General features: G+C 46.2%; 1 protein-coding gene across 5 annotated transcripts in view; it reads left to right on the plus strand.

The window, feature by feature from the left end:
- Positions 1–23,463, plus strand: part of fgf13a (fibroblast growth factor 13a) — a 75,602-nt gene that overhangs the window by 29,215 nt on the left and 22,924 nt on the right. For all 5 annotated transcript variants that reach the window (XM_079268796.1, XM_079268794.1, XM_079268795.1 and 2 more), the window contains one exon: positions 2,763–2,930. In XM_079268796.1, the coding sequence (XP_079124922.1) occupies positions 2,763–2,930 (168 nt within the window). The remainder of the gene's footprint in view (positions 1–2,762; positions 2,931–23,463) is intronic.

Below are 23,463 nucleotides of genomic sequence, written 5' to 3' on the forward strand. Positions count from 1 at the left end.
GTTTGGGGAGGAAAGAAGCTGATCAGGCAACAGGGAAATAGTCAGGATTTCACTGGTTTAAAGGGAAAGTTGTATGTTTTACTTTTTTTCTACTCATCAATGTTTCATAGATTTTATTTACAGTACACGAATAGACCGCACGGTAGAAACTGTGCAGTTTACAGGTTCTTATTAAAAAGGGGAGATTAGCTCAGTTTAGCTCAATTTCTACTGGATCAAGTACAGTAGCAGCACATCTGTGCCTCAGGGGCAGATAACGGGGCCATATGCCTGGAAGGAAACTTAGACCTCCTCTCTAGTCATTCCAAAGCCCCATTAAAGTTTCAGTAGTGTGGTTTTCCTGGCGAGGGGGCTGCACTCATGTCAGTGTAGCAGGTCATCCAGGAGCCTGAAGGAGGCACCGAAGGACAAGGGGCACGTGGTGATTAACGGCGCTGGGCGTGGAGCCCCGGTTACCTGCTGTCTGTTAGTGTGTGTGCGTCTTTTAGTTTCACCATGAAACACTCACGTTAAGATCAAGAAGAGTTCAGTCTGTCCATCTGGTACAGGGAGTTTATTTTTGTTTGAAAGAGATAACTTGCGATCATCTCTCGTAAGGCTTACTTGACATCTTTGTCAACAACCATCTTTGTCAAGTTGATATATCTGCGGCTCTGCCAAACCAGAATATAAATCACTCTTGGGACGGCTATTTATTCATATTGTCAGTTCAAGGCTCCAATTCTTGATGTGTATGTTAAATCAAGATATTCCTCTATTTTGTTAAGGCAGGGCTTAAGTTGGGTTACACATCATAATAAAGTGCCTTAAATCCTGAAATGAAGTAGCTTTAGGTTGTACGGTTGGGGCTCATCCCCCCCTCTTTATTTCTGATATAATTCTATTCTGCACTCTCCTGTTAATTGCGTAACTTTACTTCAATTAAGACCTATCTGGTAAACTACTATACTCCAATGGAGACGCATTCAAAGTTAAATGGAATACACTCAATGTTCATGTGTGTAAAGGGGCTTTATGAATGAAAGTAAACCTACAACATATTACCAGGTGTTTTGGTTTGATATTTCCAGGGTGAATGTGTCGGTGTTATGAATACCAGGTAGTTTACTGCTGGTAACATTGCATCCACACATCTCTGATCATGACCCAATAATCAATAGATCAGTAGAGTCAAATAGCTTCAGGATTCATTCATAAGACTACATTTAAATAAAGTACACTTTATATTCTCTTGAGGCATTGACTGAAGTTATGATATTGTTGTTTTCCTTAAGTTCTAATTGGTACTCTTCACCACACAGCTTTTCTGTACATGTGTAGTGTGTACACAGTGTTCAGTAACTTTAAATTCTTCCTGTCCTTTTAAATACTATTTAAAAATAATATTAATTGGACCCATGTGCCTCTAATACACGTGGTCTAGCTTTTTTATTTCCTGTATGTGTTTTTGTTTGTGTTTGAGACACAGAAGGAGAGAAATGTGTGCTGCTTGATCTTTATTTTTGTGAAGAAGACACCCTGTGCACTCTGTGTGAAAACACAGCGCATGGAAGTCAGTGAGTGGGAGTCTGTCTACATAATGTTTGAGTTTATATTTAGTAGTTTCGTGTATTCTTTCTGGGAGAGGACTGAGGCGGTACTGTAGTCCATTCATGTTTCAGCTTTCTGAGTAAAGCTGTCTGAGGCTTACATGCGGTACAAGATTGTGATATTATCACAGTGAGAAGAGTGGATATCGGGTCATCAAGAACAAACTGAGAGAATAGGACTTCAGTTTTAACACTGTCCATGAGACCATTTCTTCTGGTGGGTTAAGTTAAGATGAAATGAATTATGCTGGTCACATATGTCATAAATAGAGGGGGATTAAGTATTGTAGTGGTTCTGATTGATAGCCTACTCCACAGTCATTTTCATTTAGTAGTAAATGTGTCAGAGAGAGGCATGGCACTCAAATCCATTAGGAATAGAAGATACAATTTATTTGGGTTGATTCTCTTGTAGTTAATCCATCAACAGAGAGAAAATAGGTCAATGATCGAAGCCAAGCAGGGACTGTGCCCAGAAGAGGACGAACGCAACAGATCCGATAGAAACAAAGGGCTTTTCACAGGATCCCAGAATCCCTCCAGACCCACGTGCAGAGCGATGTTACAGTACAGCGCTCCTTAACGTCACTTACCGTTAGCACGAGTCCACTGGCCGCTCCGGGCATGCCTTTGCATCTGCCTGCCTACTCGTACAGTACATGGGGCCATACTCACCCACCACCTGACCTCAGTTCCAGTGGCGCTGACTATACAGCAGCAGACTGCACGCTTGCCCTGCAATCCCACAACCTTTCACTGCTCTCCCGGCCCCACAGTCACCTCATCAAAGCGCAGCAGCAGCTCATGGATCTGTGTGCGCCATAACACTGACTTTGAACAGAATTGTTTCCTCCCCCCTTTTCCTTGTGTTATTTGATCACTTTTTCCTTTTTAAGTGACACAGGCTATATTTAACCGTTGTTGGTTGTCTTTAATTTGTTTTGTGAACTTGGTGTTCTTGATCTATTTCTTTCTTTATCCTCTTCTGTCTCTCTATTCTCTCGCTGTCCCTCTGTGCTATATTACTGTTATTTAAAGATATTGCTGTAGCTAATATGTGACGTATTATCATTTGCCTGTGTTACTGCATTGTGTTTTTTGCTGTTGTGCTTTTCTTTCTGTGTGTGGTGAGTTTTTCTAACCCCAGTTCATTCTGTTATGGCACCACCGCAGTCCAGGACGACGCTGCCCCAGGTACCCAGGAGTACATTATGTTACGGCAGGACTCCATCCACTCTGCGGATATAAGGAGTAAAGGGTCCCCCTTTCGCGCAAAGTGTCACGAAATCTTCTGCTGCCCACTGAAGCAAGCCATCAACAAAGACAGCACAGAGCCCGAAGGTTTGATCGCATCCCCTCCTTGTTTTGATTTGCTGATGCTCCTCGTATCCCCCGCCCACTCCCGTCTTGTTTCCCCCTCTCTCTCATATTCTGTGTGAACTGATAGTTCTCCGCCCCTCAAACCTAAGTTCTCTTTCATTCCTGTCTCATGTTCTTGGAGAGCATCTGGTGTGTGTCTGCCCCTTTCTAGCATGTGTGTGTTTGTGCACAAACGGCCGTGCGGAAGTGTGAGTGCTTGTGTGTGTGTGTGTGTTTGAGCATCGTATAAGACTGAATGCTTAGGGCATGTTTGCTTGCAGAGAACCTTTAGGAGGGCATCTCTCCCTGGGATCCTCCGGCCTGGGTTTGTACTGTGTGTGTGTGTGTGTGTGCCTGCACACCTCTTACGTCGGACTGAGTGAGGAGCACAGCATCTGTAGCCCCTGCCCACCCCTCCCTACCCCGAACCACATGCATGGATCAAAACGATGTTCAAAAAGTAAAAGGGGTAATAGATGGAGGCAGCTGCTGCCCTAATGAGTTCAAGCTCAGTGTGTGCTTCCACTTCAACTGGCCTCATAGAACAAAAAAGGTGAAGCGCTTTTATCTTCCTGTCCTGAAGACGATGTGAGATTGAAATGTGTTATATTCACGACTAAATACTGATCTACTTAGCTACAGACTGCAAGTCAGCAACCCCCCCCCCATCCCCTCTTGTTCCCTCTGCTTTCTATGTTTCTTCCTGTGGCTCTTGATGGCTGCATCCTACCCTCTCAGTACTTCCTTCCCTCCTTCCCTTCCTCCCCAGCACTTCTTTCCCTCCTACTGCATCCGTGTCCCCGTTTACCCCCTACCTCTATTTCCACATCTGTTGTGCTTGTAGCAGCATGACGATATGCCTGCATGCATCCCTTACACTGTATATGTTATCGACATTTGTACAGTTAGGAAAGGTAGTAAAGTGAAAAAAAGATCCTTTTACTCCAAGCATGCTTCCTCTTACCCTGCACTGTCCGTCACTCAGGCTCTTTGACTGCCTCATTTATCATCTATCCCTCGATAAGAGTGCTGAGATTGTAGAAAGTGCTTTCCTTTGCAGACTTCCTGATCGGTAAGATATGAATTATCTTGCTCCTGATATGTGTTCTGCAATGTATTGGTGTGTCCTCTATTGCATCTAAAAGAGGACCCCGTTTGGTACAGTAGTGCAACACCTAGATGTTAGATTAACCTGTTGATGGATGTCTGTGTGCCTGCTGAAGGACTCAGGCACATGCACTAATCCTTGTGGGAGAGAGAGCGAGAGAGGGAGATAAAGCAGAGGAATACTAGCGGAGGTCTGGCTACAAAAGTACAGATGTATTATTCAGTTTGGCTGCAGCTCCAGTTGGACGTGACTGAATTTACAAAGGAAGGAGGAGAGACTACAGCTGTTACGTAAGCTGTTCGTGAGGACGTCATTCATGTTGATGCATGATGCAGACGGAAACTCTGTTCAACCTTGTGAGGAGCAGCCTACACACACACACACACACACGCACACACACACACACACTAATATTGTTTCCAATACGTGTAAATAACAAATAAACAACATGCATATTGAAACAGTAGAAGTTGATACATTTTTTGTGTAGAAAATGGTAAGTTTGATATTAAAATGAAAAACAAGAAGCGTGTATGTTTTGAGAGATCTGAGCAGTAAAGTCAGCCTTGTCACATTGTTACCATGGCAACAACACGCCAACTCCTTTGTGTTGCACTTATTAAGGATTTTAATAGATTCGATAATTTAGCTTCATGTGCAATACAGTTTGCAAGTCAAAGTAGATTGCAACGCACAGACTTTTCAGTCAGGAACTGTGGTTGGTTGTCTTAGGTTTAGGTTGTTTATCACACTATAAGCAGTAAAAGGCAGTGTTTGTAGGATTGTGTTGGTGTGTGTTCAGTTGAGATGCTAGAGTGCGTCTGCTGCTGTGTAGATGACAGCGACAAGTGCTCTGAAAGGTGCAAACATTAAGATCTAACGAGGCTTTGGCGGAGCCAGTTATCCGCCGTATCAAGTCCTCTGAGTCGAATTCCTCTGATGCATATCCCAGCAGCACTACGTTGAGGTGGCTGCCACAGAGAGCCAAGATATTGGTTTCAACAGTCACCGTAGATGTGCTCGTCAGAACAACACATTAGCGGCACACAGGCCTGGGCTCTGTCGTTCAATTCATATCGGTTCATCTCTGTGGAGCTGCAGGGAGCACAAGACCTCAGACAGAGAGCACTGGACCTGCCTCCTCCACCCTGAGGAGTGTGTGTGTGTGTGTTCTCTTTGTGTTTCCACTCACTTGATTTAGATAACTCAGACGACTGACAACAAGCACTGTGGATTTTGTCCCCCAGCTCTTGAATTGCGAGCACATCTTTAAATTCATCTTTAAAGTATCAAACCGGCAGTTTTGTGTGTTTTATATCCCTTATCTACAAGTCACATCATAATTCACATCACTGCTGACCTTTTGGTGGAGCACACAGTAAATTGTTCGGTTGGCTTCAAACCCTCGGCAGCATTTTGTATCTGCTCATTTCACCGTAGCTGGCAGAAATGTGAAAGTTGCTCGAATAGCAATTCATCATAATGAATTATGTATCGCTATTACTTCATGATGTTTATGTTTTTGTATGATAATGCAGCTGTGAGAAGGGAATGTTTTGATATCTACATTTTAACAGCGCAGGTACGTTTTGAGCGGTTGAACGAAAACAATGTAAAGACGTCAGTAATGCGATACGTCTCTTACAGACAGAATGAAGTACAGCACCCGTGATGCTCGACATTCACGCCGCTATCTAATTGGTTTCAGCCATATTGACAAAATAACTCATCTGCTGCTCACTCAGCCAAGAGAAAATGGAAGCAGAGGAGCAAGAGGAATGAATAGTTGCCCCATTCATGTAAAATACATGGCGGGGATGCAGCACGAAGTCGACAGAGTGCAATTACATTTTGGGGGGGTCCAGCCCCGCTCCGCGTGACAAAGTATCCCATTGCAGTGTCTCACTGAGTCCTGCACACTGTACTGCAATGATGACAGGAGACAAGCATGCAGCCTCAGGATGCACTCATGCTCCAACAACAGCTGGCTTCATCTTCTTTTCTTTCCTCTGCAGTCTTGCATGAAAGCAACAACTCGGTTTGTCGAAGTCATAAACATAAATCGACTACGCATGAATAAATAATGTGTATGATCATGTGATTTGGTGCCTGGAGAGACGAAAGCTGGGGAGGAGAGTTTCAATGTCACATTTGTTCTGCTGCGCTTACCTATCTGGTCGCCTGCAAGTGTGCATTTAGACACATATCGAAGTTTTAGCACGAGCCTTGACTTTGAAACAGATGGTCAGTGAGTGAATACGCTTCAATTTCTTTTATTAGCTGAATTAAGAGCAAGAGTTAAAGCCACAGTGAGACACTATCTACTATATATCTACTTAGTTCCTCAGATTAAGGCAGAAATGTTGCCACAACGTTCATTTCTGGCTTGGCTGGAGCTTAATCTAAAAGGCATAAACAAACAGCAGGAGTGGGTGTTTATGACAACATTAATGAGAAACTACTCAGGAGACCAGCAGAGAAGTGAAGCACACTAAAGTTGCCAGGCCTATTACATTCCATCAGTGTCTATTTAATTAACAATTCTCACGTATTCGCCTCCGCATCCCAAAAACAGCCAAACGGGCCGTGACTATTCTGTTCAGAAATGGAATGAATGGATATCAGGAATGGTCACTCTAAATTCTACCATGCCAAGTACCTGCATGTCACCTAAACATACTCAAAAATCTCAGAAAACCAATCAGATTTGTGAATTGGAGGGCCTAAATTACAGTGCTCTTGATAAATGTAGCATATTTGGCAAATTATCAACTGTTATGGATCGTTAGCATGTAACTTTTTAGCCAAGTAAACTGCTCATTGTTGTTCATCCTTAAAAATGGCAACAGAGACTGAAATGAAGCAGAATGTAGTAAACAGTCCACATCTCTTATGCGTCATATTTTTATAGTGTATGCTTTGAGGGTAATGTTTATGAATTACATTACATCATTTGTCTTATGTTAATACACAGAGAAATGATTGATATTTACTGCATACCAGTGAGTAAAAAGATGCAGTTTACAGTACAGTTTACATAGACTGATTTCTACACCACATAGACAAATCATAGATATCAGCAGCTTTACTCTCTTTGACCCGAAAATCCCAGTTTATGTCACTAATGGTCATAACTTATCATCGTTTTACTCAGTGGACTTCCTGTTTCCAACTACAGACCAGCTCTAAATCTGAGCTCGACAGAAACCATCTGTAGAGTAGTCAGGTCACAGTAACTGTGACACAAGCAAGTGTGTAAGTTTTCCCCAGAGTGAACAAGCGTTGAGCTGTTTAATTGGGGCAATGAGGCACACCGCTGAGTCAGCACCGCATTAATGGGGAGTCTGACAAAGTGGCTCCAAACAGCTGCCAGGACAGAGATTCCAGATACACACAAAATAGCGTCACTTATTAGGGAGAAGACATTTAGTAGATAATATATTCAATGTGAACAAATACTGAACCCTACTGTACAACATGTTGTATCTGTGATTTTACGAGAGAATGTTTCGGATCTCTCTTTTGCTACCTCTGACTGTGACCTTCAACCTATACCCTCCCCAGACCTGGTCTTAACCTGGTCTTAATAAACCTCGTAATGAACCTCGTTCATTCATACTTTGATGAATGAACGGACCAGACCTCTATTTGTCAATTTTAATGTCACGCTATTAATCATTTATTCAGAAGCTCCCAAACGGTAGGTCGTGATCTGAACGTGTTTACGAGTTGTTCCTGAATTCATGGCCAACTTTGCCAAAAGACGTGCAGCGAACAACCAACACTTTTCGTTTTCCTGTATCTTTAATTGAACAGGGAGTTACCTTATCTGAGGACTGAGACTTTCTATGTCATTACGGCATCTGTCATTTTATTTCATCATTTTTGCTAGTTTCATATCCTGTGTTCTCGGAATCGCCAAAGTTAGAAATTCCAAAATCCTACATACAGTATAGGAGCTTTTATGCAGGTGGAACCCAGACCAGTTGGAAACCGCTGCTCTACGTAAAGCTTTCCATACCTACATGTTTCTGCACTACAACTAATGTTGTGAAACATGACGATACATACTATCCAACTTGCAAAATTCTGGCAACTCGAGATGGGACACTTAAGATTGCACTTAGACTTAAAAGCTTCCTCATTTCTGTGACGGGACACCAGAACCGCCTCAGCACCACATTAGCAGACACTGAGAGAACAACAGGCCAGTTCAGGGTTCTGTAAAGACCTTGCATGCTTCACCTCAGGGAGCACCGGGTAATGTGCCAGCCTGCCAGGGCCGATGCTGGCAAGGATTCATACAGACACCCAATTTCTCCCATCATGTCGCCTGACAGCCCGCAAGACAGGTCTTGGCTCTTCCACTGAGCCTGATGAAAGCAAACTTAAAGACCAGAAAAGTTCTGCCTCTACATGCACGGGTTAAACACACTGTACAGTGATGTTGGATACAAGTTGGTCAGCTTACTTTCAACAACCTTTGGTCCGGAATAGGATCAGCCTCGTAACACCAGTCGTGTCAGATGCTATGCCGCTTCTTTCCCCATCACACTTTATTGGTTGGATTTTTGTGCGCTGCACTAGAGACTCAGTTTGTTTGTTTACTTCCATTTCAATGGTGGTTAATGTCTGGAAAGTGTCCAGGATATTCCACAGTTGCCTTATGCCGACTCAGTGATTTGTTTGCTGTGCAATCTCCTCCCCAACGTTGGAACAGCAGCGACCGTAAAAACAAACAAGCAGCTGAAGCATCCCCGCGATATTTAATCATTACAATGATCTGCAATTATGCTCACAGAGTTTTGGGTTTCACACCTGATCGCTTTCCTTAACCGTACCCCTCCACAGCTTAATACATCTAAGTGACAACAGTGTATTATATAGGCGGGTGTGTGCATATGTGTGTCATAGTCTCACTCAAATTTAGGATTTTGCAGTATCATCACACGGATCTTTTATTAAAGACGATGAAATGTATGCCTGAAAAGAGGTCGTTGTAAATGTATGCGTCAGAGCAATAGATGGGTTAGCCATAAATAATGCATATTGTTAATGAAATGATAATTCTTCAACTGTCAAAGAGAGTTCCCTCTTGCTTCCTCTCCCATTCATCAGTTGCCCGTCCAGCATGCGTTACCGCTCACTAAAGTGTACAGTGCTCCTCCATTAACCTGCACTGATGGAAGTAAGTCACTTTCACCTCCAACAAGCTCCAGCAGAGCGTAGTGCTCCTGTGCCATTACAGCGTTGTTGTTCTTCATTGTTGTCAGACACGCCCTCAGCTGCTTGTCTCACATCAGTATGCTGTGAACACGAGGCCCGCGAGTCATTATCTTAGACCCAGATCTAGTTTTGCAGCATGTATACAGAGCAACCAAGCAGGCCGGGGCATTGGACTGAATAAACAACAAAGAGAGAGACATGGTAGGCTGCATGCTCACATACAAACGCACACGTATGCACACAATGGCAGTAATGAAGGCAAACGACGCACATAGCAGAATCCTACCACTACTCAACCAACCATGCAAACCTGGATAGCCCCACAGACCCCTCTGCCAAATGTACGAAAAAAACACAACACATCCATCCTCTTTTTATGAGGAGACTTGCACTTGTCTAATACGCATTTCTCAGCTTTGTGTGCGTGTGTTCTCCGGGCGCTACGGCCTTATGGCAGCCGTAAGTGTTAGCTCGCTAATCCACTGGCTGGAGAGATAGTCATCGAAACATCTCATCAGGCCCGGCCAGCAAACATTTACAGCTGTCTCTCTCTCTTACTCTCATATTTTTCCCTCTCAACCCCTCCCTCAGTCTCTCTCCCTGTGTCTCTCTCTCTCTCCGTCTCTCTCTCTCATATTTTCTCAAAAGGTTAAAACCCCCTGTCTTCATAAGGTCATGATGGGTCAGAGTGCTACAACGTGAACCCAAAAGAAGGCAACTACATGTTACTGACATGTTGCTGTAGAAATGAGTGCCTCCTCAATGTAACGGTAAAAACACTAACACTTGGCTCTGTTCTGCTCGTGTGTGTGTGTGTGTGTGTGTGTGTGTGTGTGTGTGTGTGTGTGTGTGTGTGTAAGATGTCATAGGCCTCAGATGCATGTTTAGTGTGATGTAATGAGGAGCAATCAGGCAGGAAGGGAAGAAGTCCATCAGCATTACAGATGATCACACGTAAACCATCATCACAACAGGCCAGTGACACACAGCCAAAGCATCGGTTAATATCTCCTGATCTCATGTTATGTACTTAATTGCAAACACACACACAGTGACCCTGGGTGGTGCGTGTCACAGGTCACGCCCAGATTCCTACGACTCTAATCCAGCAGTGAACTTGTTCTGACTTGTTGAATATGAGCGCGTGTTTGCGGCAGCTACTTCAGACACAAAATACCACAGCAGCTGTGCTGCTTGGGGAGAACCTAACCTTCGTAATATAATATGAGCCCCAGTCATTTGTACTGATCCTTCAAAGCGGTAGCAGAAGGCTCACTGCAATCATTCAATCATGTTAAAGCATGACCTCTGACCCCCTGCACGCCACATTGGCCGATCTTGGCTGTAGGCCCCGATAGATGGAGGAGCCCAGAAGAACTAAACCTCAGTCACATTCTCTGTATGCTGCAGTTGTACATTCAAAGATACTACTGAGCATGCTGCAGGAGTAGTTGTGGAAGAATCAATAGCTGCATCAAAGGCTAGACTAGCTGCAGGAGTTTAAAACAAAACAGAGGAGGATGGGTCTACTTTTTCTCCTCGAGATGAGACGCATAAAGTCGATGACCACACATTTCTGCATACACAGTCACACACTTATTGACATAATGCAGTCTAGCCCCTAACCTTTACACAACAAAATGACTAACACTACCTTCACCCTGACTTAGACCTTAAAACCAGGTCTGAACCCTCCTTCGAAGTAGTGAGGACTGGCCAAAATGTTCTCACGATGCAGAAATATCCTCACTACGATGTTTTTTTGTAACTGAATTTGGTCCTCGCAAAGATAGCAACACAAGCACAAAGAAACCAACAGTACACTACATACGGTATACACTAACCAACCCTCTTCTATAAACAGGTGGGTCTTGCAATGTTATAAAGGTAGAACCTGAAAGTCCCTCAGATGCCTTCGCTCATCAGGGCGGCACCACACACACACACACACACACACACACACACACACACACACACACGGATTTGAGAAGGCATGAATATTGCAATCGGCTGGTGGCTCGTGTTAATTTCTTGGCATGATGTAAGGTCTGCAAAGGGATTAGGTAATGTTGTGTTGTTACGGAAACCTTCATTATTGTTATTTACAAGTGCTATTCTGTAATAGTGTTGCCGACCACAGAGAAGCATCACTCGTTTACTGCTGTGTGTTGCCCTACTTTTTCATACCTCTGTCGGGTTCTATCAGCTGTGCACAGCTCCTCCAGTTATAGTCCACTACCATCCATTGACATTGTGCTTCCATTGATTTCTCTGTGTGCTGACTCCACTAACAGGCGCAGGGACTGAAAGTGAAAAGTGGAATACTCCGTGTTGACCCATTTACCCACCCACTCCAATAAGATGAGTCACGTCCTGTCCCGTCATTTCCATCTTAGTCGATCTGTTCCACGTTGAGGCGTTCAAGTACACACACACATGTTCGGATCCCCTGTAATATTCATTTGAAATTTTAGTGAAGTGCCAGAGATGGAGAACCCATTTATTGCTGACTGTGTGAAGAACTATATTCTCATCCCTGCAGCTTCCCTGTCTCTCGGTTTTGCAGTCATGGGAATGAACCCCAAAAACGTTGCTCTAGGAAATGCATCAGTGGCAGGGGAAATAAAGTGTGTGTTGCCGGACTAAATGAGCTTCATTAATGTTCACACGCAGCTCTCTGAACTGCACATTTGACCTCGTTGCATAATATCCACATCTATTCTCGAGGCCAGACGAGAGATGTAATGGGGTTATTTTGAGGACAGGGACCCGGTTAATGGACAAGATCAGGGTTCTATTACAAATACCGACACTTGGATGAAAGATATGATAAACATCTTGACAGGAGTAAGTGAGGCCAAATGTTTTTCATCTAAATTAAGGGACAGTTCACCACAAAATCAAGAGCATATTTCTTCTTATTTCCAATGATTTAGTCCTCTGGAACTATTTAGGTTCTATGAAACTGCTCACAACAAGGTCTGTGGATTTTCTTGAGAAACCGGGTCATAATTTATTGGAAGGAGACATTGTTGTTTTTTTTATATTTTTTGGGACTTTGAGCACCACAAGCCGGATGCCTCAAACCCATTATATTTGAGATATGGCAGACATCTCTTCGGCAGATACCTCAGAAACTCTGCAACTCACACAAAAACAACATAGATTGATAAATAGCACGACAGGAAAGAGGAAAAATATGTACCGGTATTTCTGATTCTGGGGTGCACTGCCCCTTTAAGACCGTGCATACTCGCCATTTATAAAGCAAGACAGCATGTCAGCTACAGTTTTAGTTTCAAGAGTAGTATAGTTTTAGCTTTTTATCATCCTCGCTAAAAAAGCGTCCATCAACTAAGACAACAATGTGTCCTAAGTTAGAAACTCTTAAAAAAGAAGCGAGCGTGACCTCGTGCCCGTCTCAGAGCGTTCCTTTGTGTCTCCGTCGGTAAGCAGACAGTTTAAGCCAGCTGGTGTCGGAGATGATGCCTTTAATCTCGCTCCATCCCCTTCCTTGATGTGTCATACTGGAGAGGATATGTAGGACAACATCACTTCACTTACTGTATTCTGGGACTGAGACTGCTCTTGCTAGACGGGGTATAATTAGCACGGCGGTATTAATACAAACTTTCAGAGAGTCTGAGCTGCTTTATTTTGGCTGCAGCACACTTCCTTGATTCCTCTTTGATACCAGATGTCCCTCTTCACTGTGGCGAGAGCCCATCTCCTGTGTGTGTGTGTGTGTGTGTGTGTGTGTGTGTGTGTGTGTGTTCTGGTTAGTTCGAGTAGGGATAACTTAAAAGAGAATAAAAGTGATGTGGTTGTTTATGGTCTCTCTGCAGCTTTCCCACCGTGATGGATATTGGCAAAGGACTGCTTCCATCGAGACGCCGTCTAAGAGTCAAACATGTTGCTGCTCAATCATCCAGTTTTTGGCATGGGAGCATCTCTTGCACTTGATTTCCTCCTCCGGCTACCTCCTGTTGTGATACTGGCAATGATGGATAGTGGATGTTGTTCCGATAACGGGCATTTAGAGATTCATATTAGATTTGGCGGTCTGGCTGCCTGTGTGTGTGTGTGTGTCTACTATGCATGTATGTATGTGTGCTAGTTGAATTATGTGCGCATACATCCTGCTGCATGATCTTATCTTCCAATCACTCTGCCTCAGCTAGCTGATGGAAAAGTAATGTGGCATTGGACACTGTGCGCTGTGGTGAACCAGAAAAAGGCAACATGTACTAAATGAAATTGCCGTAAGCCTGGAATTTGCTCACAATGGACCTCACAATGTTCTGTAATGCTGCGTTCACACCGGTCGCGTTGATTTTTTGACGCACTGCAAAAAAGCGTCCAACGCACTGCAAAAAAGCGTCCAACGCGCCGCCGGTCGTGTTCACACCGGTCGCCGCAAAATCTCGTAGCGCCGGAGAGGGGGCGTGGTTTATCGTCCTGGAAGCCTCGATCTGGCCGCCATTGTTTTCCGCCGTCAACCATGACAGGAATAAGGACAATTGCTGCTTTGTACGTGTTGTGGAAGTCCCTCAAACATCGGAATGCCAAACGCCGTCATGTCTGTTCAGAGGAGCTCCGTGGATTGTATCGAGCTGTATTCACTGTGTCTAGCAAGCCACCGGTCGCTGTTTACTACAGCTGTAGGAACACAAAATAAACTGATTTGGCTGTGATTCAACGGCAATAAACCGACAAAAAGGGACTCCGAAATAACTACGTAATGATGCCGATTTGTACTTGTCTTCTCCGACAAAAAGGGACTCCGAAATAACTACGTAATGATACCGATTTGTAGGTTACTGGTCTTCTCAATGGAGCTCTGATGGATCGGTGCTAGGCTATGCTAACATCGTAGCAGCTCCACCAGCACTCAATAACGTCACGTAGACGTAAATACGGCAGCGTCTATTTATTGTTTGTACCGTATGGTTTACACACACACATGCATACACATAGTTTGGTCCGGTCTCTATTGATATGAGGTATCGTAGAGCTCTGGGTGAACACAGACGGCGACAGGATTTATTTCCTGATTCAACAACGGCAGGAAGCCAGTGACGACAGGGGGAGCAACTCAACGCTGATAGGCTATCGCGCCACAGCGTCACGCGATTATGTCGCTGAAGTTGAAAAATTTCAACTCGCGCGTTGGCGATTTTGCGGCGTCCAACGCCTCCACCGCGTCCACCGCACTGCAATAACGCGTCCAACGTGCAGCGCCATCGCAAAATCGCGGCGCGCCAGTCTCATCGCGTCTGTGCATAGACTTTGTATGTAATCTCGACGCGCGTCAAAAAATCAACGCGACCGGTGTGAACGCACCATAAGAACCCGCTGCTGTTTAAAGCATGTTTATCTCCACACACAGCAATCGGTCACAGGGACTATCAGCCACCCTCCTCCGGCGTATGACAACATCGGCTATGATTCACCCACAATCCCCCAGGGGACCTGAGAACTGCAGGGTCATGAGATCGGTAGACACGTCCACACACAAGTGCACCCACAGATATTACATTTCAATTTCCATTCGTGGCCCAAACAAAAGCGCATCGCTTGCTGACATCATCTCATTGATGTTTCAGAACCGATCCTGAGTGTTGAATAAACCTGCTTCTTTTTCATATTCCTGCTAAGAAGACAAGCCAGACTTTGTTATTGTCAGAGAGAATCAGCTTCAGGCTCTTTGGCCTGGAGGTTTTTATTTTAGTAAAGTATTGTGAACAGTCCACATCTTTTTTTAAATTTTGATAGCAAATGAAGGGTCAGCTGGGGATGGAGTGTAAGAGAAACAGGGAGCCTCTGTTGCCTGTAGCTTTACAGTCTTGTGTTGGGGGGGTGGGGGGGTGGGGGGGGATACGAGCACATCACTGGTCCGGCATTAGTCATTCTGAGCAGGCTGCTGTCTGAACTCTGGCCATTTCACACACCGTTTGGTGCCTCTGATTGAGATTTCTCCACGTCATTACAGCCGCTCTCTCACGCACGCACTCACGCACTCACTCACTCACTCACTCACTCACTCACTCACTCACTCACTCACTCACACACTCACACACTCACACACTCACACACACACACACACACACACACACACACACACACACACACACACACACACACACACACACACACACACACACACACACACACACACACACACACACACACACACACACACACACACACACACAAGCTATGGCATGTGAAAGCCCACAGCATGCTTCCCAGCTAAATGATGTACTTCACATGCAGCAGAAGTAAGAAGAGACCGATTGTGGAGCCAGGCTTTTTTTAATTTTAATTTTATTTATTTTTTTTATTTATTTTTTTTATTTATTTTTTTAAATTTTTTTTATATTTTATTTTAACAATGCAAGAGAGCATATAGAACACAGAACATTAAACATTACAAACAACTACATAACAAGATGATAAAAAAAATAAAAAAAAATAAACACAAATAAATGAAATAAAATTAAGTAAATAATTGTGAATTGTTAAGTTTCTAATTGAAAGTGCAGGTTGAAGAGAAACATATAAACAGTGACCTATTATAATCACAATAGCAGCAACTATTGGTCAAAAAATTATATTTACAAAATGAAATAAGTGCATGAATATATATGTTATATGAAGGAGGATTTGAAAAGTCATTCTCTGAGATGATCATAAACCTCTTGTTCTTCCACCATCACACTTTGACTCTTTCATTTGTCAGTGATGGGCCGGATTGCATACACCAGGGGTGTCCAAACTTTTTTCAAAGAGGGCCAGATTTGATAATGTGAAAATGCCCAAGGGCCAACAGTCCCTGCTGACATTATTTTAAACAATACAAGTAGCCTATACATGCATTGTTATTTTGTCATTTTATTTTCAATGACAGCAAATAGCAATGTGAACAAATCTCAACTATTCTGCCTTTCTTTCACATCTTGAACGTCGGATAACAAAGAACAAGCCATCTAAAAGCTAATTACATAGGAACCGATCAATATTCTCACCTCAAGACAATCTTAAATATGACTTTGTGAGGGTGATGAAAAGTTGTCTGACATTTAAATTCAACACACATGAAACAGGCTAACGAAAAAAATCAAGTTGTCTCTTCGTATCTGATGATAGCTCTTCAGTGTTACGAGCCAGGCAAACATTAGCAAACTCTGTCTTCTTCTCGGGGCAAATGTTTTCTGCTATTTTCATAACACAGTCTTTGATAACCTCACATTCCGTAAAAGGTTTGTCATGTTTAGCAATTACCACGGCCACTCCGCAGCTTACTTTGATGATGTTTTCATGTGAAAGGGACCGCTGCTGTGTGGCCAAGTTATCTTGGAGTTGCTTCACTTTTCTAGCACAGACACTCTCTGATAGCTTGTTGTAGCATTAGCACGTTTGGTCTCGTAGTGTCTCTTTACATTATATTCCTTAAACAAGGCAACAGTCTCATGACAAATTAGGGAGACACAGTTGTTTCGGTTTTCGGTGAAAAACATATTGCGATCTCCACCTCTCCTGGAAGCGGCGGCCCTCGTTATCGACTTTCCTTTTTTTACTTGCCGTAGCCATGACAGTTCAAGGGTCAGAGCCAATTTCAAACAGCCAGACAGTTACAGAGTGGTGCTGCCACCATGAGGTAAAAATAGGAATTGCATGTTGAATTTGTATGATTTATTCATTCCGTTTTGACTGTGCTGGCGGGCCATAAATAATGCATTTTAAGACAGAAGGCGCGGGCCGTATAAAATCTGACCTCGGGCCGTGATTGGCCCGCGGGCCGGACTTTGGACATGCCTGCCATACACACATCTAATGGAAGCACATTACTCAGCAGTGCACCTCCTCGTCCATTTGTATCACGATCAAGCAGAGAGACACAATGTGTCTGGCAGATGCTCAGCTCCTGAAGCTGTTTCAGCTCTGTTTCAGTGCCATATTTAGCTTCTCTTGATGTATGAAGTACAATGCTGTTCCTTTCACTTGGGAAACAAAAATATCTCCATTGTTTTTATCCGTGAGAGAGAAACTATGGCAGCGCTGATCAGTCGACAAGGACTTTGAAGCCAGTTGTTATACAAAAAGGTGAGAGGTTAAATGAAATATGGCAGGCACTGCGTTTTTCTGCTCCTAATTAGTTTTGGTGATGTAAAGCGAGATTTTATGATGATTTAATGAGGAGCAGACTGCCACACACACACACACACACACACACACACACACACACACACACACACACACACACACACACACACACACACACACACACACAGGTCTATTAATACAGCAGTGATGTTTAAAAATAGATGAGTCTCATGATGTTTTCACTGCCACTAAAAAACATTTACCCTGTGACTAAATATGGTAAAACTCTGACACTTGGATAAAAACACACGAGTTACAGCATATAAAAAGATGTGACATGTAACAGATTTTTTAGCTTCCATGGTGGGGTTGTGGCCACTTTCTCTCCACATTTTGTCCCCAAGGTGGAGATCATCCCGTTCTATTTCATCCTTACTGACCGCCAGAGGCAGTGCTTAACACTGGATGTATCCCGTCTCGCGCATGCGCAGGTCGAATATTTATATCAACAAAGTCACGTGTGACCTCGGATGACCACCGTCATCTATAAGTTCCGGTGTCATCCTGAGCTCAGTCCTTTTTTTCTTCTCGCGTCGCAGGTTAGCTACCATGGTAGCTTAAACAAGGATGTGTCTACGATCAAGACATATTAGAGCTCGTCGCTGTAGCCTTGTGACTACCGGTCGGAGTTGCGGTTCTCTCGCCCTCCAAAGGCTGCGACGAGCTGTCCCTCTTCGGAGGGAACGGTGTGTTCGCCGTTCGGACATCGAGCCCCGGACTGGTGGCCGCCCCTATCATCGGTCGTCACCAGTCTGATAAGGGTCAGCTAAGTCGTGATGACAGCAATCGGTAAGATCGATTAACATTGTTTTCTATAACAGTTGTTTGTTCCACGGTTGGCAGAGCGCTTCCGCTCTAGTAATCGAGTGGCGCGCTAACGAGAGCGTAGAATTACGCTGTCGGCCCGCCCTTCACAGTGTTACGGCTATCACAGTTAGCAGAGTGTTCCTGCTCAGGCAAACTTTGTGAGACACTAGTCCGCATTGGCGTTGTGTACATGGAGATTTAATCTTTACATCTGACGTAATCCGCAGTTAGCAGTGTCTTCACTCAGGCTAACTTGGATGCTAGCTGGCTAGCTAAACAAAGCTGATACTGGGGCTGTAGCCATCAACTTTGTATCCTTACAGCTGTCACAGTTAACAGAGCGTTCTCGCTCAGGTTAACTCAGTGGGAAACTAGCTAAAACAAAAGCTGATACTGGGACTGCGTCCATCAACTTTGTATCCTTACGGCTGTCACAGTTAACAGAGCTGTCACAGTTAACAGAGCGTCCTCGCTCAGGTTAACTCAGTGGGAAACTAGCTAAACAGAGCTGATACTGGGACTGCGTCCATCAACTTTGTATCCTTACGGCTGTCACAGTTAACAGAGCGTCCTCGCTCAGGTTAACTCAGTGGAAAACTAGCTAAACAAAGCTGATACTGGGGCTGTAGCCATCAACTTTGTATCCTTACAGCTGTCACAGTTAACAGAGCGTCCTCGCTCAGGTTAACTCAGTGGGAAACTAGCTAAACAAAAGCTGAGACTGGGACTGCGTCCAGCAACTTTGTATCCTTACGGCTGTCACAGTTAACAGAGCGTCCTCGCTCAGGTTAACTCAGTGGGAAACTAGATAAACAAAGCTGGTACTGGGGCTGTGGCCATCAACTTTGTAGCATTACAACGATCACAGTTAGCGGAATGTGCTCGCTCAGGCTAACTCGGTGAATGCTAGTTATACTAAATCAACATTGAGGTTGTGCCCATTGATGGTTTTGACGCATTACGGCTGTCGAGTTCGCTCCGGCTAACTAGACTAAGCTAATACTCTGTGTGTCCATTGATTGTTGTAAACATTATGGACATATCGGTAGCGGATATCAGTTAGCAGAGTGCCCTCGCTCAGGCTAACTGGTAGCACACCAAGAGTTACAGCACCTGTCCAAGTGGAGAGTGTCCTCGCACTGTAAGGACTGTGGGTTTTTTTGTCAGTTTTCACAGTAGCAGAGTGCTCTCGCTCAAGCTAACTGGTGGGGCACCAATATCTGCAGCAACTATCCGAGTGAAGAGAGTGTCCTCGCTCCCCTCTCACTAGGAGAACTGTTTTCCTGACCTGTTCCACAGTAGCAGAGTGCTCTCGCTCGCTCAAGCTAACTGGTGGGACACCAATATCTGCAGCAGCTGTCTTAGTGAAGAGTGTCCTCGCTCCCCTCTCACTGTAAGGACTGTGTTCTTTTTGTCCGTTTTTCACAGTAGCAGAGTGCTCTCGCTCAAGCTAACTGGTGGGACACCAATATCGGCAGCAACTAGTTTAGTGAAGAGTGTCCTCGCCCCTCTCACTATAAGGACTTTGCCTGACCTGTTTCCACAGTGGCAGAGTGCTCTCGCTCAAGCTAACTGGTGGGACACCAATATCGGCAGCAACTATCTTAGTGAAGAGTGTCCTCGCTCCCCTCTCACTGTACGGACTGTGGTCTGTTTTGTCCGTTTTTACGGTAACAGAGTGCTCTCGCTCAAGCTAACTGGGGGGACACTAATATCTGCAGCAACTATCTTAGTGAAGAGAGTGGGCTTAGAGAGTGTCCTCGCCCCTCTCACTATAAGGACTTTGCCTGACCTGTTTCCGCAGTTGCAGAGTGCTCTCGCTCAGGCTAACTGGTGGGTCACCAATATCCGCAGCGGCTGGCTAAGGGAAGAGTGTCCGAAGGATCACTCGCCACTGACTGCCCCCTGCCTGTTCTCTCAACCTTCAGCAGAGCGCTCTCGCTCGGACTGATTGGGAATTCCGCATAAACTAGTGGGACAAGGGTTCCACCAGAATCGCGGCCATGTTCAACTCTCCCGGCTGTAGGACCTGTATAGCTCCTCTTCAGCCGGAGGACGGCCCTGACCTCTTGCCCTAGCAGGGAGAACCCAGGCAGGACCTGCGGCATCACGCCTTGAGCAGTAAGGTCTGCTAGGCTGGCCGAAGTGGAACACCTGATGCGGGAGGTCTACCTCCCCCTGTCAGGGCAGCTGAATCCAGACCAACCTACCCTGGTCATTGGTATGGCGCTTGCACGCCGGGCATACACAGCAGCTGGAGCATCCACCTGTGAGTGCCTTCTTCAGGCACCTTCCCGCCCTCACCACCTTTTCTGTTCCTCCCTCCGAGGAATATCTGAGGGAGTTGCGTGCATGGTGGAGACACCAGGGCTCTCTCCCGCCTTACATCAGACCATGCAGGAGGTGGCAAATCTGGCCTTGCACGTATGCCAGCCAGTTCGACGACTATGGCGTCCATCAGTTTCCCCTGAGGAGACTCTGAGGCCCGATGCCAGGTGCCCTCGACCCAATGTCGGGTCAAAGATAACCTGCTATCCAGGGCTTAGGACACAGCAGCGCTGTGCACCGTATCGACAACTCCCTCTCCCACCTCATGCTTTCCCTCGCAGATTCTCTGCAGTGGGCTACTTCGACGCTTCTGCTCAGTGATGCTTCATTGCAGGCGTTTGCGCTCATATCGAGGGAACGTGGATGGATGATGTCCACCCTGGTTCAGACTCGCCGCCAGGTTTGGCTGGCGCAGTCACCCCTATCTGAGACATGTAGGAGGACCCTCCATACTGTCCCAGTGGAGCCTGGTGAGCTGTTCGAGTCAGCTGCTGTACAGGCGCTTCAGCGGACTGTTAGAGCTAGCCAGACCTGGCAGCAGTTCTCTGGTCTTTGCAGGGACATGCCTGCACCCCCAGACCTAGGGGTCCCATTTTTGGCCCACAAGGCCGTTTCTCAGCCTCCAGCTTACCCTAGTAGCGCAACAGGCCTCGGCGTCCTGCTGAGAGGCCGGACCGCTACCTATACAACCCTACTTACGTCCCCGTCCCCCCCGGCAGGGGTGCCAGGAGATGTCTCCAGGCCGGCTGTCAGGGTTCTTTCTCCCATCAGCGGATTTCCAAGGGAGAGTGGTGCACGTCTATCGACGCCTGTTCCCATGGTGCGTCACCACAACTTTCAGTCCTGGTTCGGACTCTCCCATCTCCCCATGGGTGTCCACAGTGTGTTACTGCTGTCCTTTCCCCCTGCAATCGCAGGGCGTGAACATACTGCCGTACTTAGACGACTGGCTGACCTAGGCGCCGTCCCGGCTTCAGGCGCCACAGGACACTGCTCGCCTTCTCTCACGTGGCCCGGTAGGCCTCAAGGTGAACATGGAGAGGAGCTACCTGAGCCCTTCTCAGAGCATAACCTTCATTAGGGTGGCCCTATGAGGGCCTGTCTGTCGCCCCAGTGCGGATGGCTGAACAGCCTTCACTTGGATGCCAAGTGGCACAGATACAGGGCAATAATATTATCGAAACAGTGTCTATTCATCTATTCACTATCCCCATGGAGGGAGTGCATATCTGGCGAACAGTGTCCCAGGAACCGAGCCCCAGGGGCTCGGTTCCATTCCACCAGGAGATTGTCACAACAGTTACCTGCCTCTCAAGGCGGGTGCAGGGTGACAGAACGGGACAGCCTGGGGGCAGTTGTCTGCTGAAAGACCGCAGGTCCAGGTTCTAGAGCTAGCGCTCGAGCACTTCCTTCCATGTTGAAGGGAAAGCATGTGCTTGTCCGGTGGACAGCACCTCTGCTGTGATTTCCCATGAACTATCGATGGGGCACCAGATCTGCAGAAGTTGCTACGGGGATCACCGTGGCCTTCTGACTTGGGAGGCCCCTCGCCTGACCAGCCTGTGGGCAATGTACCCACCAGGAGAATGGAACAAGGTTGTGGTTTTCCTGTTCCGTTACAAGCCTCCACCGGGAGAGTGGCGGCTGCAGCCAGACGTGTCGACCCACTGCCCCCACTGGGTCTCCCTGACGGAGGACCAGCCCTCTGGGTCAAGATGCCCTGGCTCACACGTGGCCAGAGGATCTTCTTTATGCCTTTCCACCATTCCCTCTGCTTTTGCTGTAAGCTTGTCAGAGTTCTTCCCCGACAGGAGGGATCTCCTGTCGCAACTAGAGGGTCGGATTTGGCATTCCAATCCCTGCCGCCTTCAATTAGGGGTCACGGGAGGGCCCGACCGGATGCTGAGTGGCTGCATAGAACCAGTCTGACGGACTATTCTGAATGCCAGTGCGCGGTCTACCTGCCTGCAGTACAAGAAACAGGTGGAAGCTGTTCTCCGACTAGTGTGCGGCTCAGAACAAGGTCCCAGTACAGCGCCCCGTGCCTGCTGTACTGAGTTTCTACAGTCTCTCCTGGATAAGGGCCGGTCTCCCCTGCATGGGACCTACCCTTGGTACTGGACAGCTTATGCTTGTCCTTTTGAACCCCTGGCACAGGCGGAGCCTAGATGGCTATCAGCAAGACGGTTTTCTCCTTGCTGTCAATTCAGCTCAATGTGGGGGCGAGCTGCATGCCCTATCAGTGGAAGAATCATGTCTGAGGTGGAACTCAGATGGCTTGGGTGTCACTTTCTGGCCTAAGGCAGTGTTTCTCCCAAGGGGGTGGATACGGTCACATATAAACCGGCCTATCCAGCTGGCAAAGTTGACCCCCCCCCCCTCCCCCATCGGGAGAGGAGAGGTCAAGGCTGCTGTGCCCAGTGTGGGCCCTCAGAGCTTATATGGCAGCCACCGCCTGCATAGTCAGTTATGGTGAGCCTAAGAAGGGCTGTGCTCCTTTTTAAGGAAAAAAGGAAAAACGGCACCTGTCCCACTGGATAGTGGAGGCCATTGCCGATACATACAAGGCGAGCGGCTGCGCTCGGCCATCCGGGGTGAAGGGTCACTACCAAGAGTGTCTCCACACCGAGGGCAAGCCTGAGTGGTGTGCCTGTGGGGGATACATGTGCGGCGGCCTCATGGGCATCGCCGAGCACATTCACCAAACACTACAGAGTTAACGTTGCCGGCCCTCACCCACTGGGGAGGGTTCTTGGCCAATTTTCTCTGCCGGAGCTATAAGGGGTAGTTACTGTGCTTCCTCGTGACTCTTTTGGTATAAGTCATCCAGTGTTAAGCACTGCCTCTGGCGGTCAGTAAGGATGAAATAGAACGAAAGTT

This window comes from Melanostigma gelatinosum (genome assembly GCF_949748355.1).
Source record: "Melanostigma gelatinosum genome assembly, chromosome: 5".
In the NCBI taxonomy this organism is placed as follows: domain Eukaryota; kingdom Metazoa; phylum Chordata; class Actinopteri; order Perciformes; family Zoarcidae; genus Melanostigma; species Melanostigma gelatinosum.